Raw genomic sequence first — 16851 nt, 5'->3', positions numbered from 1 at the left:
AGAGAGAATTCTCAGTGGGAGGAGTTATGAAAAACGTTTATTTTTGCATAATAAAACCATTAGTTATTTTCTGAATGCAACTATTACAGCAAAGGAAATCAGAAAATAAAACCCATAAAAGAAATCCTCAATGGAAAGACTGTTGCAGACAAGTCCAGAGGGCTCACCAAAGGCCAGGAATCTCGGACTCCAGCTCTTTCTTCTACCTAACAGCAGATTTTTAAAGAAACCTCTGTGCTTTTAAAAAAAATTAACTACTAGAGAAACACTTGCTCTTGTAGGAGAATTTGGCAGGAAGAAAAATCCCTTTTTGTTCTATGCTGGAGATACGAGACAAATATGTTTGCAATATAATTTTTAGAACTTTCTTGCAGTGAGATCCACTGGATTATATAATAAGTAAAAAGTATGAGGGACAGGAATGTAGTTATCTAATTGAGCTTGCCCCTTGTGCAATGCCCTTTTCCTGATAATTAAGTTACAGAAACTCTCAGTTATGCATATTTTGCTATATTACTACAGCTCTGTGCTCTCCATAGCATAGAACAGAACAAGTGTATTTAAATAAATTATCTTCTTGCCCTGACTAATATCATTAACCAACATTTTTTGAAAATAAACTCTAGTGATGTGTGAAATAGAAACAAAAAAATACATGTGATGTGAAATGAATTTTTAAGAACAAAATGATCAGCCTCCATCCTGCCAAAATCTAATCATGCATTCACTTGATAAATATATGTAGTCAATGTTTCAATATTCCCTGCGATGACAGATGTCCTTTAAGGTTTTGTCCTAGTAAAAATGTTAGACACGGTTACACTCATGCAGCTTTTATTACAATCTTTCAAAACTTCAATTTGTCCTTATGTTGAAGTTAGAGTAGATAAAATCACAATTTATTTCCAATGTGGTAATGTGAAGTCCAGCAAAGTTTGACTACTGCTAGCTACAAATGTCCGAAAAACCCAGCTGAAAAAGTGAGGGCTGAAACCCAGAAGTTGCCAAACTGTGATGTAAGCAATGATCAAGAAAAATTACGTACTCTAGAAAGCTCAGTTCTAAGTAACTGAATGAATATTAGCCTGATAGAGAAAACACCCCAAAACTTTCAGCGCTATGTGCCAACAGAAGAGATGGTGCAATCATACAAATAAACTCTCCAATATGTTTATTCCACAACACCTTTGCTTGGGAGCTACGTCCTTCCCTCAGAAAGTGTTACTATACTGGTAGGTCGTTCCTAGGCTTCCTGTTCTTGCAGGGAGCAAGGAAAACAAACTGGAGTTAACCTGGGAGAAAACCCACTGTGAATCAGAACTCTGTTTGTAGCCTCCAGGTTTACCTGATAGAGTAGGGAAACACACCACCCATCCAGGTAAAGAGGGGAGGCCAAACAGGAAAAAATGTGTTTTGATGGTTAAGGATCTTGACTGACTGCATTATGGAATGAGGCCACATGCTTGTCATTCTGCTGACACGTCCATCCACTACCCTGTGTGCAGATGTGCTTGCAAACTCTTGGCCTGAGTGCATCAAGTAAGGTTAGCATTTTTAAACTCAGGGTGTAAATTCATAATTTCCTGGTAATGGCATAGATCATACCTGTTACAGAGCTAGAATAAAAATTAATGAAAACTGCTCCAGTGTTTGATGACATTTATATAAACATAAGATATTGTGCTAATGGGTGTGCTTTGCTTTATATCTATGAAACTAGTCATTAAACCAATGCTATGGATTTTCAACATTGCATAGATCTTTATGCTATCAGTATGACATGATAGAATGACAGAAAGAAGGTAAAAATAGTGTAATTTCCATGGCTTTTACTGTTTTTCCCATTGTGTTCCCTCTTTCTTTTCATTTTACAGTAAAACATTTTTTCCCATTACACTACTCAGAAGTTTGAGAAATCTGGGAAAAACTTAAATTTTACTTTAACAAATTTTTACTCTATTAACTTACCATGATTGGTAACACACCTTTGCTCCATAGGTTTAAGTTCATTCTTCTAGGAACTTCAGAGTCTAAATTTAAAAAGTAAATCAGAGCCCTTTCACCCTATATGGCCATTTAAGGTTAGTATTTAATCCATCTTCCTTTAAAAATGTTTTGGATTAGAACTGAGGATTTTTAAAAATTAGTTCCTAAAGTTTACCATGAAATACAAGCAGGTACTTAAATAGAGCAGGGCAGGGGTGGAGTCACCATCTCTGGAAGTATTAAAGACATGTAGACGTGGCACTTAAGGACATGCTTTAGTGATGAACTTGGTACTGTTAGGTTAACAGCTGGACTCGATCTCAGTGGTCCTTTCCACCTTAAATGGTTCTATGATTCTAGACTATCTTTGGTCAAAAATATTCTGTAACAGAGAAAATTTTTATGTGCTCAAATTGAAAACACTATTTCAATTTGTTTCTCACAGTGTAGTCTATGCAAAGACTGTTACATGATAACAAGGGTTAAGTGCTGGTACACGTAAGCTTGTATAGTTAAGCTCACATTTTGGTGGATGGGAGCAGTCCAATCATAAGTACAAATGCATATAAAGCAAATAGGGAAGATTGTAAACTTGGCTTGAACACAGATAAAAAGTGATTCAGCTCCAAAAAGTACTGCTCAAGGGAACTGCCCATCATTTCTGAGGAATAAAAGCGAATGTAAGAGGCTTTATTTACACCAGGCACTAAATCATTCCATCTAACAGATATTAAATTAGGGAAGGAAATTCACAATAATGAAACACATCATAAATTTTTCAGACTGAAGTACTGTGATGGGAAAAATAAAATCAGAAGAGTAATCTCTACAACTTAAACAGTCTCCAGGTGTTCCTAAACAAAATATGAAAACACAACTTCACAACTACTGGAAGAATAGGCAGAGCCTTTGTACTTGAATGTAGTCTGAGTGAAATGTTTGGGCATGTGGTCATTCTACATGCTGGGAAGGAAGGGCCACAATATCAGTATTACCAAGGATTGAATGTGAAGACTTTGATAGAAGGGATTATGTACTTTATGTGCCAAAAATTGTCCTCCAATGAGCAAGACAGACATAAGAAGGAGCTGAGGATACTCAGGGGAAGACTTAGCCCTTCCCTTCCTCAATAGCAATATGGTCTAATCTATATTTGCGTTAGTTTTTATTAAGCAAAGGACTTAAGTACTGGTTCACGACTTACGGAGTTTAGTAGAACTTAAGCATGTACTTGAGTGGATTCCTTTACCCTCAGAAACCTTAGCTCTTGCCTCCTCATTCATGCAGCTTAGCTGTTTATCAGCCCTTCTACCTAAAAAGATACCTGCGGAGCAAAGCCAGGATTTGCTTCTATCTGATTAAAACTGGAAGAGAAGGAAAATACGCCTGTAAAAAATATTGCTGCAAACTGTTTTCTCTTACAGAGTCCAACTGACAAAGGAATATGCAAAAGGAGAAGAGAATTGCAAAGCATTTCTTGTTCAAGCAGGTTCCCAGGGTTTTTCCCCACCTCTTCATTCCAGATTGCTTTCTTAGCCACTCCACCATAATTACTGTGTTGCATGCCTTATTACAGATGAAGTTATTGTTGTTACATGTTACTGTTTCACAATAATCAATGCATTTGTACTTCTAGCTCCAAATATCTAAAACCACACAAGACATTTATGGTTGTGATCAAAAGCAACCAAAAGAATTTAATATGAGGGCAGTGCTCCCCTCAGTAACTGGTGATGGGTGCTAGCTGCTCATGTGTTCTAGCCAGAATGACTTGATTTTGATATCAAATGTGCTGCTCTATGTCACCACATAGCTTGCTAAATCACTTTGCTTATGGGCATTGTAGGTGATAGAACAGGCCATGTCAGAAAACACTGCTGTGGATCTCAATTCAGAATCCAGTTCTAAGTATGCCAGTGATGGCAACAGAAAAACCATTTATATGCATATGTAAATTGCAACACAAGCACAATTAAATGAAATCAAAACAATTTAGCAAAGAATACATAAATCTTTTTCATTAGCAGGTAATAGATATGATTCATAGCTAGTGCTTGGCTCTGATTCAATAAAATGTATAACAGTGTTGGCATGTGTTTAATTCAACACCGTAATGCAAATGTAAAACTAAAAAAAAGTTGGAAATCAAATGTTTTGGCTAGACTTCATTAATTTTTACTGCCTTATATTGTAAAACCAAACTGAACCAATGGCATAATTTCATAGGAAGATTTCATGATTTTGTGGCAAAACTTAAAAGCATTCCAAAGAATTAGAGAAGGAGACCAAGAAGAAGGGAAGCAGCCAGGGCTGAGTTGAGTAAACTCAACAATACTGATAAAATTAATTCCTTAGGTTATTACTCCTCAGTAGGGAAAGCTGAGGAGCACAGTGGCATCTTATTGTAAAGACTTCTTGTCTTTTTCCCATCATCCTTCTTCTATGGTCTATTTATTTTCCTTTGACATCAGCTAACTGAAGATTATAGGATTATTTCAGCAACTCAACACAGGTCATCAAAGTTGGGGGTCAGAAGTACCATACAGAAATGGTGTGGGTTCAGATCCTATTGGAACAGAGCTAAAGAGAAGACCTCAGCCCTTTAGGACTCAACTAAACTCTTTTAAATATGAGAGCAAGCTCCTTGACAAAAATCCCTGTACTGTCTAGGTTATGTTTACATGAACTGGCACATCATCCATTTCAGAAGCCCTAAGCAATACTAGAATGTGTACTTAGCACTGTAAAAATAAAGGTCAATGGATTTTTTTTTTTTGGCAACGGACAAGGAAGCAAATGTAAAACTTCTAGTGCACTAATTGTACAAAAAAAAAAGTAATAGGAGAGATTTTGATGCATAAAATGAACAGAAAGGTAGAAAGCTGGGCCAACGTTATGGTCATTCTAGGCAAACTCCTATAGAAAAGCCAACTTTGAGAAATACATTCATGCGATCAACAAGATTTCTCACTGAGACATATGCATGAAGTCTAATTGGTCATTTGGTTAGTGTGACAGCACATTTATTTTTAGCAGATGCATATGTAAAATTATAGCCCCCAATTTTTGCCTGTGGGCTAGTTTTAAGATGGAAGTGTTGGAGGAAGCAGTGAGGGATTAGGAATATTGATGTTTAGGTTACGGAAGGCACACTAGCAGCAGTCCTTTGTTTTTCACAAAATCTGAGGGAAATTCTACCACTCTTTTAAAGGATAGCCTTGTTATCATTGTATCACCCTTCAGATTTCTTTCCATTTGTTCTGTCTTGCTCAAGGTTCAGCAGCCACTGAGTTTTTGGATGGTACATTGTTATTACAATACAAAGAGTATTATTCCTGGTTCAGGTACGGATATGGCAGATTCAAATACAAAGAACATTTATTGAAAAATATGATGGCTGTTGAGTTCAATACTTAAATTTCTATACATGTGTTTATTTGACAATGTATTGCTACTAAAACCAAAGAGGTAAAAAAAAAAAAAGATACTGTAATTAAACCATATACTCAAATTTACCCCAAAACATCGCAATTATGACAATCAGGGTAATTCACTACAGGCTCTTCATGCTGTTTGTTTGACACGTTGCTTTCTATTACTCTTGAAGGTTAATGCAAACTGGACTCTTCCCACTAGCTCTGGTATCCATATAAAAGAGGCTGTGAATACAATGGTGCTATGCCACAGATCCCAGCATTACATGGTAAGCACTTTCTGCTGAAACATTTGATTAGTATTCTACATAAAATTAAAAAATAAACGTACAACATCTTTTCCAGAGGCTTCAGAATATTTGCATCAAAAAGGGACAATCCAATTATTGCTGTAAAATGCTCAAAGAGAGATGAGGAGCAGAAAAACAAACCATCTGACATCAAAATTGATAGAAGACAGCTTTTCTGTTCTAGACTCTTCCAAATGATTCATTTTTCTCTATTTTATTTTCATTTGTTGGAGGTCTTTTATTTTCAGGAAGACAGACAGTGGAATAACACAATTGTTTCAGCAAAACATTCTAAGCCCTGTTGGAGATTTCAATAATTAGCCACTATTATGCAAAAAGATATTTTGTTTTGTAATTGAGAAACCAAAAGGAGAATTTAAGGACAGAGAAATGACTGTGATTTTTATCTATAACTTTCACTCTGGCTATGTTATAACCTACACCATCACTTATACTCTGGCCATGAAAACCACCTACAGAAACCCCAAAAATACTCAACTAATTAAACTACTCCTTTACATTATTCAACCCAATATAGAGCTAGACCTAATATACTAAGATAAAAGCACCCATCTCTTTTTCTTTCCCATCTTGTACAAGAAATAAGTAAAATTGTATTTGTCTCATTTATGTTGATGAAAGCCTGAAATTACTTAGAGGGTGCTAAGTCAAAAAATAAAAAAAGAAGGATTTTATACAGAACTGACAGTCAACAAAAGGCCTTATATGATGAAGGCAGAATGATCACATTCTGGAAAGAAGTTCACTGTTCCAAAGTATGTGTTTGTAAAGAATGAGGGTGGATGCAGACAGATGGGAGGGGAAGGAAAGTGATAAAGGAAGAATGGACAGGGAAAGCAAATGAAGAGACAGCAAACTGGGAAGAAAATGAATACACTCACAGCTAATTGACTCAGTATTTCTTAACTAAACTCCTTTCCTAATCAGAACAATAATAACAGGAAAAAACGAATCCTCTAAATTAGCATACAATTAATATTTAAATAAGCTTTAGAAGATTAACATTCACAGATATATACATGTAATCTGTACATGAATGATAGACATTAACTAGGGGTAAGATCTGATAGGCAAATGTAGCTTAGACAATAATATTTTTATTATTGAGGTGAAAATACTACATACCATTTGGCATATCAAATATTTAAACATTTTGCTATTCCTAAAGATATTCCTGGAATTTTAGCTGTATAATGTTCAGATATTTAATATTCATTCTGTTGGCCCACATTTGGAGCTATTTGAATGACAAGAAAAAATTATGACACTTAAAAAGCATAAAAGTTAGAAGATAAAATTTCTTTTTAGAAACAGTTATATTGATAAGTATTCCCCATGCCAAGCAGTTTCAAATATGATGCAATTCCTCATGAAGGCTGTATAAATATATAAAATTCATGACATATGTTTTTCAGAAGAAGCACATGATTAAGGAGATAAAGCACATGTCATGTTCAGCTCTCCTACCTGTCCTACTGCTCTGTTGTAATGAGGATGTGAAAAGTTTTTTCTTGTACAATATGTGGAACTCATACAGCCAGAGAACATAGCTGTATGTGTGCCACATGTCACAATATCTCCTATTCCATAACTTGATTAATGATCTAGTTGGTTTAGAGTTACAGTTTCCCTCCCATATTACACAAGAATAAAGTAACAGTGACAGACATGAAAATAATTAAGACATAAAAATATAATATAACACAGATTATATGTGTCATATTCCACAGACTTGTCTATATATTTTAACTGGTCCCTCAGCCTGCTATTCTGAGGATGTTTTCAGTTTCCCCAAACAATAAGACTAATAATAACAATAACCACAACAACAGCAGCAATAATCATCCTCATCATCTCTCACAATCAGGGCCCTTTAATGTAATTTTTTGTGTTGATAAACCCCAGATTTTTATTTCAGGCATGTATTTCGGAGCAGAAATTTAAATAAACCCAATCTAGGTAAAAAGGGCCCATATATTAAAAGAAGCCCAATGATTTTCGGTGTTAGTTAACATTTTAACACTGCTGCTTCCATCACTGGATGGCTGTTTTGGCACCACTGACTGAACACTGCATAACACAATACCTGACAGGTATGTTTGTTCTTCCATTTGCTCAGCACACATGGAGTGTTTTGCATTAAGTCCTAGAGGGCAACAGAAAACAGAGAGTGGAGTTGGCAGCACGCATTGTCACTATCGGTTAACAGACTTCTGATTTTTCAAGTTTACAGATGAGGCATTCCACACAAAGATGCAGCTGTTTTAGAACAGCCCACCAGACAAAAGCACATTTATCATCACTGGGAGAGTTGGATCTTTATGAAAACTAAAGCTGTTGAAAGAGGTCTAAAAACCGGATTAGATGTTGCTGTACTTGAAACCTTCTGAAACGTACCTCCACCTCCTTGAGTGCATCTCGCAGTTTGTCTGCTCTCTTGCTTTTCAGGATCCAAGGATAATCTCGGGCTGTCAAATAAAAGTTTAAAAAAAAAAAGCAGAAGGTAGAGAAATGTGTATATATAGGTGACTGTATATATATATGTGTGTGTGTGTATGCACGTGTGGGAACGTGTACAAACATTTTTACACATAATTTAAAAAGTTCTTCAAGTTGAGCTTCCTTTTCTGTGGAAACACAAAACTAGGATTCCTAGGAGTGACTTTAAGCGTAAAACTTACCCACCATTGGAAGGAAATGGCTGCGGTTTCTATTGTCAAAGGATCTCCTTTTGGAAGGCTCAGTCATAGGAACAGTTGGCATGTTCTATCCACACTGACCATGCCTTCCACACGGCAATTATGCATAAAGCTCTCAGGACCTTACCCAGCTTGCAACGAAAAAGTGTCTCCTGTTCAGTATGTTAACTCAGATTTAAGTTATCAAATCCTAAACAGATTCTATTCTTCTGAACTAACATTTCATTGCCTAGTTTCAAAAAGCAGGCACTAACACGTCTGCAAAATATATATGCATGAATATATGCATATATAGAAGTATTAAAAACAGGCAATTGTGAATGCCATAACTTATAGAGTATAGTTATTTATAGGATTTGCTTTTGAAAATTTGGTCTGAAGAATCTGCCAAGTCAAGTAAAGAAGAAACTGCATGACTGCTGAAGTTCTTTAACAAATTTAATAATGTACAGCACACTATTGTGGAAATTCTGGCCTAATTCTAGTAACCAGGAGGCAAAGTTTCCTCTGGAGTTGCCAGTAATTGGCTTGTTTCATGGCTGAGAATCAGGCTCTAATAACTTGTGAAATTTCTTCATTTAAAAGTGAGCAGTTCTCTGTTCATAAGTGTACAATAAAACCCATGAGAAACTAGAACACATTGTTTAAAATCTGTTCCTATTTAAAGGAAACCTGATGAAAAGTTTTGAGCTCCAGGCTGTCAGTTTGTATGCCAACTTCCAGACTGAATGACTTAGCAGTTATGCTTAAACCTCCCTGCAAAAAGGAGCTTACAATAGGAGTGCTATAGAGTGAAAAAATGAAGGATTTCATATATCAACAAAAGAGGACACCAGCATACAACTTCTCTTTGTGTTTTATTGGACTGAAGCCAGTGTTGGTGTAACTGTTATGATAATATTAATTAGGCATGTAAGATCACATTTTCAGTGGCTGCCTTCATAAATGCTGGAATATTTATCCACATATGCAAAATGGGAAATTGCCTGTGCAGATACCAAACTATCTGTACAAATCAACAGCTGTGAATAAAGTTCCCCAGTGCTCCTTTTTCCAAAATGTGCCATGCAGGCTTTGTGCCAAGGGCACCCCTGTATTCAGAGCAATGAAGTGCAGCAGCTTGTGCTCCTTTTGCCTGTCGCACGTATAACACGTAACAGCCAGGGCTGGCATGTAACAGGCCTGCTTCTCCTTTCAGACATGCAGTGCCTGTAAGGTAACGCCACACTGAGCACAAGGGATGTAAACCTGTGATGCTCCTCCCTGTGTGCAACTCTTCCTCACCTCCCCACCTTCACAGAGCTCTATTGATTCCCACTGACACACAACCCTCTGCAGTGGGTGTAGATCGACCACGTGGCTGCATGAACCTGTACACTCATCCCCAGCGGGGCTTCAACCTGCTCCAAACACACCTAATGGTGCTGCAAAGAACTAATCCTTCCAGAACACATTTTGCCTTCAAATGTGTGCACAGTTCCGTGGAAATTTTCATTCTGGTAACAGCACAGATATTCCTTGGTGAAGTTGTCTAAAAAAAATCAATTAGATTTTTCAGAGTTGTCATGTAATAATGTTTGAACATTAAGGAATGCTCTGAGCAATAGTAACTATGCAGGAGTTGTAAAACTTGAGCTAAAGAAAAATTGTACTAAATACAAAAAAATCTTTAACTGCCACAGTACTGCTGTGTGGTAATATGAACTGAAATTGCTTTGAACCAGGTAATGCAGGAACAGTGTAAATGTTTAAAAGCTAAAAGCATTCTATGAAGGCAGCTGATTATTAATCTGGAATTTGATTTTGCCTGAAAGTACTTAAGTTATAATTTTCAGTTTTAAGGCAGCTGGTATTGCAATTCAAGAGCTGATTGGGAAAATGTTTATTGCTCATCTGCTAAGTAAAATTTCATAAGGAAAAATCTGAATTATTTTTGTGATTCTTTTCGACACTGGATTTGAGAAGCAATACATGCTACCATGCTTGGTGACAGAAAAAAAACCAGATTGCAAATATACTAGGAAGGAATAATTACAAATTTTCAATTGTCTTGTGCTGTGTAGTTCTGTGACCATCTATCTTGGATGACATGTGCAGAAAGTTAGATTAGAAGCAGTCTGAGGTTATTTTAATGCTTTTCCAGAGACATCAGTAATCGAAATTAACAATTTGGCCTTACTGTAACAAGAAACTCAGAAAATATCCTTACATTCTGCTAGCTTTTGCTTCTCTTCTAAGTAACTGTGCTTCATCTGTGATGCTAAAGGAAAGAGGATGAAAAGAGGAATGATAATCCTTACAAGTGCTGTCAGCAAATATTAATATTAGAGGACGCACACAGTTTGATAAAACACAGAAATTTACCAGAAAAAATTAAGACAGCCCCGATGTTTTCACCTTGTAAGGGAGATACCTTAAATTCGCAGTGAAAGAAAGGCTTACAGAGCCCAGCAGGTGGGCTGGTGTTACTGAGCCCCCCAGTCTCATCAGATAGTGAAGGGAGCTGCAACTGAGCCCAGGACTGGGCTGAGTCCGTCTGTCTACCGGCAGAACCACGCAGACAGCAGAGTGTGGACCACAGGGATGACTGTGCTACCCTGGACCCAAAGAGGGGGTAATTCCAGCCCAACAGACCTTTGGACCCGTGGTGAAACTTGTAGGATTAACAGGATTAATCAGATAAAGAAAATGGATCGTTCTCTCTGAAATGGCCATTTCAGATAGCAGGCAGGGCGCCGAGGCCGGACTGGCACTGCGGCGCGTTCGAGATGCCCTCTGCTGGGGTCCCAGCATGTGCTGGGCTGAACAGAACAGAGAATACCTTAAAAAACATAAGAATTCAGAGTATAAGTTCCCACTGATGTTTCTAGTGGCATAAAGTGAATATTTTTCCAATTTTTTTTTTCTTCTCTGGTTTAAAAAGTTTTCAAATACTCTGACGTAAATTGGGAGAGAGTATCTTTTTCTATGTTTCCTTACTCCATAGAAATAAAGAGACATATATCAACAAGAAATTCGAAGTTGCATTTTTGGTGTCAATCATTGAACATTTTGAGGTTTTGTTTAGTTTCACTTACGATTATTTATATTTTACCTGGCTCTTTCTTCTCAGAGTACTGGTGGATCCCAATGTCTTCATCTACACAAATAAATGTTAATATATTTCATTATGGATGTGACACTAGAAACAGAACACAACTTAGCAAGCAAAGTTCAGCATCTCAGTTTTTGCCAGCTGAAACAGTGTCAGGTATTAAAATACAAGCAACGGTGAAAAAACCCCAGCATACAGCCTGAGTACCATTAGGACTTCCAAGAACCAGCAGGCAAGGCATGAAAAAGGATGTGACAAATTTATTTGGAGCTGTCATTACCTTCACATACGCTTTGATTCTCTTCCAGCTGCCAACATGCAAAAGTATTTTTACCACCTTCCTAATCAGCATATTTTGTGTTCTTTCACAAGGAAAGGTAGGGATCACAGTGAAAAGTGTACCTTAGAATAACTTAAAATGTTTCCTAATGACTGACACAGCTGAGTTAAAGACAACAGCATTTTTTTAAGATTGATGAACTCATAAAGCTGCTCTGTCAAAGGATCCAATATTCTTAATTTATAGGTAATATCGTCTACCTGGTTCCCAAGGCAAAGAAATTTGGATGTTTCAGCTACATTGGGCCTGCAACCACACCAGTCACTTCCTGATGTGGTTGACAGGTAAATAGTTGGGTGTGCCAAGGCAAGATGCACTGAGCAGACCTAAAGGACAGTGTTACACTGCATCTTTTTTAAATAATTAGCTTGTCACTGCATCCATCTCCTTCTAAACTCAGACACGGATATACCATGGGGAGAAATTCTGTACATGGAGGAAGAAGGTAGGAAGACACTGAAATGGCAGGCAGGTTTTAAACCAGGACAGCAGTCCTCCCTTCTGCCTCAGAATTTTTGAACGAGGTCTCTAGGCAACGAATAAATGGAAGCAAGAAGGTCAAAAGTGGAAAATAGGCACAGCAACACACTCTTTTAACTACAATAAATCACAACTGTGATTTATTTAAACCATCAGACTTCTACGAAATACAGCTTTTGACTTTTTGATGTTGTTTGTTGTTACAGAACAGCTCTCACACAAAGATGGGATGTCAAAGGCACATTGAGTCAATATTTGAATAATAGTGTTCAACTGAATATCCACTGATCATTCAAAATAATATTTCAGCAAAAGTATTGTACACTACAATTGGTATGATGTGTCATAAATAATATTTTGATGTGGTCCACTTATAAACCAGTGGTTTTTTTCAGTATTATATTTTAGCAATAGCAAGGCAAGACGAACGAAGGTAATTTCTACATGGCTAGTAATTAGTCATGTGTCTCCTGGAACAATCAATTAATTAGATAAATATGTCCTTACAAGTATAAAATTTCAAGTAATTATGCAAAACACCCAGAAGATGCAGTATTTTCTTATTTGCCCATTGAGTACAAATCACAATGCCTCTGCAAATCACTTGACTATAGATCATTCACCCAAAATTACACTGAAGCTTACAATCAAGTAGACTATGGCTTCCTGAGAAGAGAAATGCATTCAATTAAATATAATCTTAACATTTTTTACTTGAAAGGATGCTCCAGTTCTGTGGCAAGACAAGCAAAGAAGCTGACCAAGTTCAAACACCATATTGCTGCCTAATTTTCTTTCCCTTAAGTATAAAAAAAACCATTTCATTTGAGTAGTCAGAATTTTACATTAGTTTAATATTCACCAACAAGCTTTGATGTTTTGTTTTAGTAACAGGTAAGAGCTCACCTCTAATACGTAAGTTGGTCTTCAAAGACCACAGAAACATCTCAGTCAGGAAGAAGGACATCTGGTGACGTATGGGGCCTTAGCACTGGGAAAAGGAGGAGAGAAACCTCATGAGCCAATTTATTACCCTCTACCACCAGTGAAACTGCAGGTATTTTGGAAACTAAGTGCTAGAAGAACCTAGCATTGACAATATTTTGCTGTATGTAAGCTGTTGCTTTTGACTACAATAAAATGAATAATGCATGGGAAAGAATAGGATAAGAAATAGAATATGTCTATATACACATCATACACAGACACAAATCAACATTTCTTTAAATGTGCTGCTCTTACTAAAGTAAATAATTTTGCACTTGATGTGTCTTATATAAACATTATAATCTATTTTTACTGTATAGTTATTACCTTGACATAGGCAAAAGTGGAACCACTCTTTAAATATCCGGTTTAGATAGGAAAATTTGACTGTCAGGCCAAATTTTTTAAATGTTGTACATTGGGAAGTGTCAATATAGTCAAGAAACAGCTTTGAACACAACATCTGCAGATATTAGTTACAGTGCCAAAACCAACAAATGATGTCTTCCCAAATAAAAAAAAAGCACTTAGAATAAATCAATTAGAACTGACAAAACAACAGATGCTAAGTATATAGAATATGAGTTGAAATATTATGTACACTGGCTACTTATTATATGTTTGCTATGTTTTTTTAAACAATCCATCTGACTATTCCCAGCAGAGGATGTTTGTGTTTCAAAGGAGAATTGGGAATATTCCAAGACACAGTACCCAGCAGACTTCCCTGAGTGATTTTCTGCAGTGGGCCATCAGATGAATGACTTTCACTACTTTCTCCAAACCCAAGGATCCACTGAAAGCTGGACTCAGCAGTGGTATTTATGCAACTTTAGGACCACTGTTAATGTGGTATTATGCTTGAACTTTTTTCTTTTTTGAAGTAGACTCTTAATTTGCTTTCCAAGAGTGCCATTTAGACAGTGAATCAATTACGAGATGACTGCAGAATTTCTATCACATAGAGTACCAGACCTTTGTGTCAAGAGTGCCATGAAGAAAAACACGTGCAAGAATCTCAGGTGGCATCAAGGAAGCTATCATGGTCCCAGCAGAGCTGGGAGACCTTGAGGCATTATCACTCAAGCTAATGTGTATGTTTTGAAGTACTGCCTAATCCACTGAAATAGCACCAAGTGGAAATAGCATTTTCTTTCCACTGATCCCCAAATGTACAAAAAGTCTTGCTGACTTACTAAATCCCATAGTTCTATAAAAAAAAAAAAAAAAAGAGAAAGCTCACAACACAGATCTAGTAAATATACCTTCATCTTGGGTGAGAATGAGATTTGGAAAAAAAATGCAAGGAGATTAGTAGCATGGTGGTCTGTTGAACATGGGAACCATTTCGGTATAAATATGGATGACAGCAGCCCATCTTTTTCCATATGGACTAAAGTAAAAGAAGACTGTACATTATAATTTTATTTATTTTCTCTTTTTTTTCCTTACTTTAGCAAGTGAAACAAAACTTTCATTCCCCAGGGCCCATAGATCCTAGATCAGAATCTCTCACTAATAGGAAGTCATCAAATTGAGTGACCTTCTCAAAATCCTACCATGGCTTGACTTAAAAAAACCCTCACACACCTTTGAGTGGCAGATGATCTGTTCAGCTGGAGGGAAGGCACATTGCCCAGAAGCAAGGTGTGGTGGGGTGACCCTGACAGGACATCATGTGCCCACCAAAGCCACTCTCACTCACTCCCCTGCTGAGGGGGACAGGGGAGAGAAAATATAATGAAAGGCCTGTGGGTAAAGAAAAGGATGTGGAGAGATCACTGACTGACATGGGCAAAACAGGCTTGACTTGAAGAAATCAGTTTAATTTATTACCAAACAAAACAGAGCAAAATAATGAGAAATAAAATCATATCTTAAGAACACCTTCTACCCACCTCTCTCTTCTTCCTGGGCTCAACTTTACTCTTGATTTCTGTACCTGTTCCCCCCAGTTAATGGGGGCTGCAGTCACTTCGTCACACTTTGCCTCTGCCACCCCTTCCTCCTTGAGGGGAGGACTCCATACTCCTCCTCTGCTCCAGTGTGGGTCCCTTGCACAGGGTGCAGCCCTTCAGGAACAGACTGCTACAGCGTGGGCCCCTCATGGGAATATTCCTATTCCCCCATAAGGAATAGGCTGCTCTAGTGTGGGGTCACAAGTCCTGCCAGCAAACCTGCTTGAGCGTGGGCTGCTCTCTCCAGGGGGCTACAGATCCTGCCAGGAGCCTGTTCCAGCATGGACTTTCTATTGGGCCACAGCCTCCTTACGGCATCCCCCTGCTTGAGTGTGGGCTCCTTCATGGACTGCAGGTGGATCTCTGCCCCTCTGTGGACCTCCATGGGTTGTAGGGACCCAGCTGCCTTATCATGGTCTGCACCACAGGCTGTAGGGACAGCTCAGTGCCTGGACCACCTCTTCCCCCTCCTTCTTCCCTGGCCTTGGTGTCCACAAAGTTATTCCTCACATGTATTCTCGCTCCTCTCTCTGGCTGCAATTTGCTCTTGCACTGTAGCTTTTCCCCCTTCTTAAATACGTTATCCCAGAGGCGTTACTACCATCACTGATGGGCTCAGCCTTGGCCAGCGGTGGGTCTGTCCTGGAGCCAGCTGACATTGGCTCTGTTGGACATGGGGGAAGCTTCCAGCAGCTTCACACAGAAGCCACCCCTGTAGACCGCCCTCCTCTAAAATCTTACTGCACAAACTCAAAACACAAGCTAAGACTAGAAGACTTTGGCATGACAGATAACCTAACACAAATTCCCTGAATTATTCCAAAGCTCTTGTATGCAGGTTGCATGGGCATTTCCAGTTGTGTCCTCCCAAGCCTTCCCATAATACTGCTGTGTGCCTTCCCAACTGACAGATCAGAGATGACTTTCGAGTCCTTATTTTTTTCACTGTTAGACACATGGAGGGAACTTGCCAAAAAAACAGAAGTAATTTTTCAAGTGAGCACTAAATACCCAGTGTGCAAGACACGTACTTTTCAAAAATTTGTCCTCAAAAATGTGGGAAAAAAAAAAGTTTGTAAGAAAATGTCAAACCTCAAAGACTTCTAAAGAACAGCCCTTCAGTTCCACACTGAGAAAGCAAAATTCTCAATGTACCTAAAAAGGGAGAAGAGATTTTGTCAATTATTATTATCTTGAGTTTAGCTTTTTTTCTGCTCCCTTTCCTTGGGCTCTGAACACTCACTAATCAGCTAATTATTGGAATGCTTGTTACTGTTGTGCCAGTGAGAATGGACATCTGCCCAAAAATACTGCTCCAGTCTAACAAATTCTAATCTCAAATACCTTCTGATTAGTTATACTCTACAGGGAAAAAAAAAAAAGAGAGAAAATTTGTTTCTGTAACAAAATATGGCATCGTAAAGTCTGAATATTTTGTTCAGAGGAATTATTCTTTCTTGTTCCTTCTGAAGGAATACATGGTAACTTTCAGAGTTATGCAACTACATCTCACCATTTCCCACATCATTATATTCCAGCACAATGGGGATGAGGATGATGAC

The 16851-nt window shown here is 37.8% G+C and overlaps 1 protein-coding gene across 7 annotated transcripts in view; it reads right to left on the bottom strand.

The window, feature by feature from the left end:
- Positions 1-16851, bottom strand: part of LOC113983478 (WD repeat containing planar cell polarity effector) — a 147381-nt gene that overhangs the window by 90151 nt on the left and 40379 nt on the right. For all 7 annotated transcript variants that reach the window (XR_005563499.1, XM_039381134.1, XM_039381139.1 and 4 more), the window contains exons 3-7: positions 13251-13335; positions 11525-11569; positions 10640-10690; positions 8129-8199; positions 7818-7877 (exon numbers count right to left, since the gene is read on the bottom strand). Coding sequence is in view for 6 of the 7 variants with exons in the window: in XM_039381134.1 (XP_039237068.1) it covers positions 7818-7877; positions 8129-8199; positions 10640-10690; positions 11525-11569; positions 13251-13311 (288 nt within the window). In the remaining variant the exon portion in view is untranslated. The remainder of the gene's footprint in view (positions 1-7817; positions 7878-8128; positions 8200-10639; positions 10691-11524; positions 11570-13250; positions 13336-16851) is intronic.

This window comes from Pipra filicauda, unplaced genomic scaffold (assembly GCF_003945595.2).
Source record: "Pipra filicauda isolate LSUMZ 115617 unplaced genomic scaffold, ASM394559v2 scaffold109_size3271384_pilon, whole genome shotgun sequence".
Lineage (NCBI taxonomy): Eukaryota > Metazoa > Chordata > Aves > Passeriformes > Pipridae > Pipra > Pipra filicauda.
This window is presented reverse-complemented; position numbering and strand designations above follow the sequence as displayed.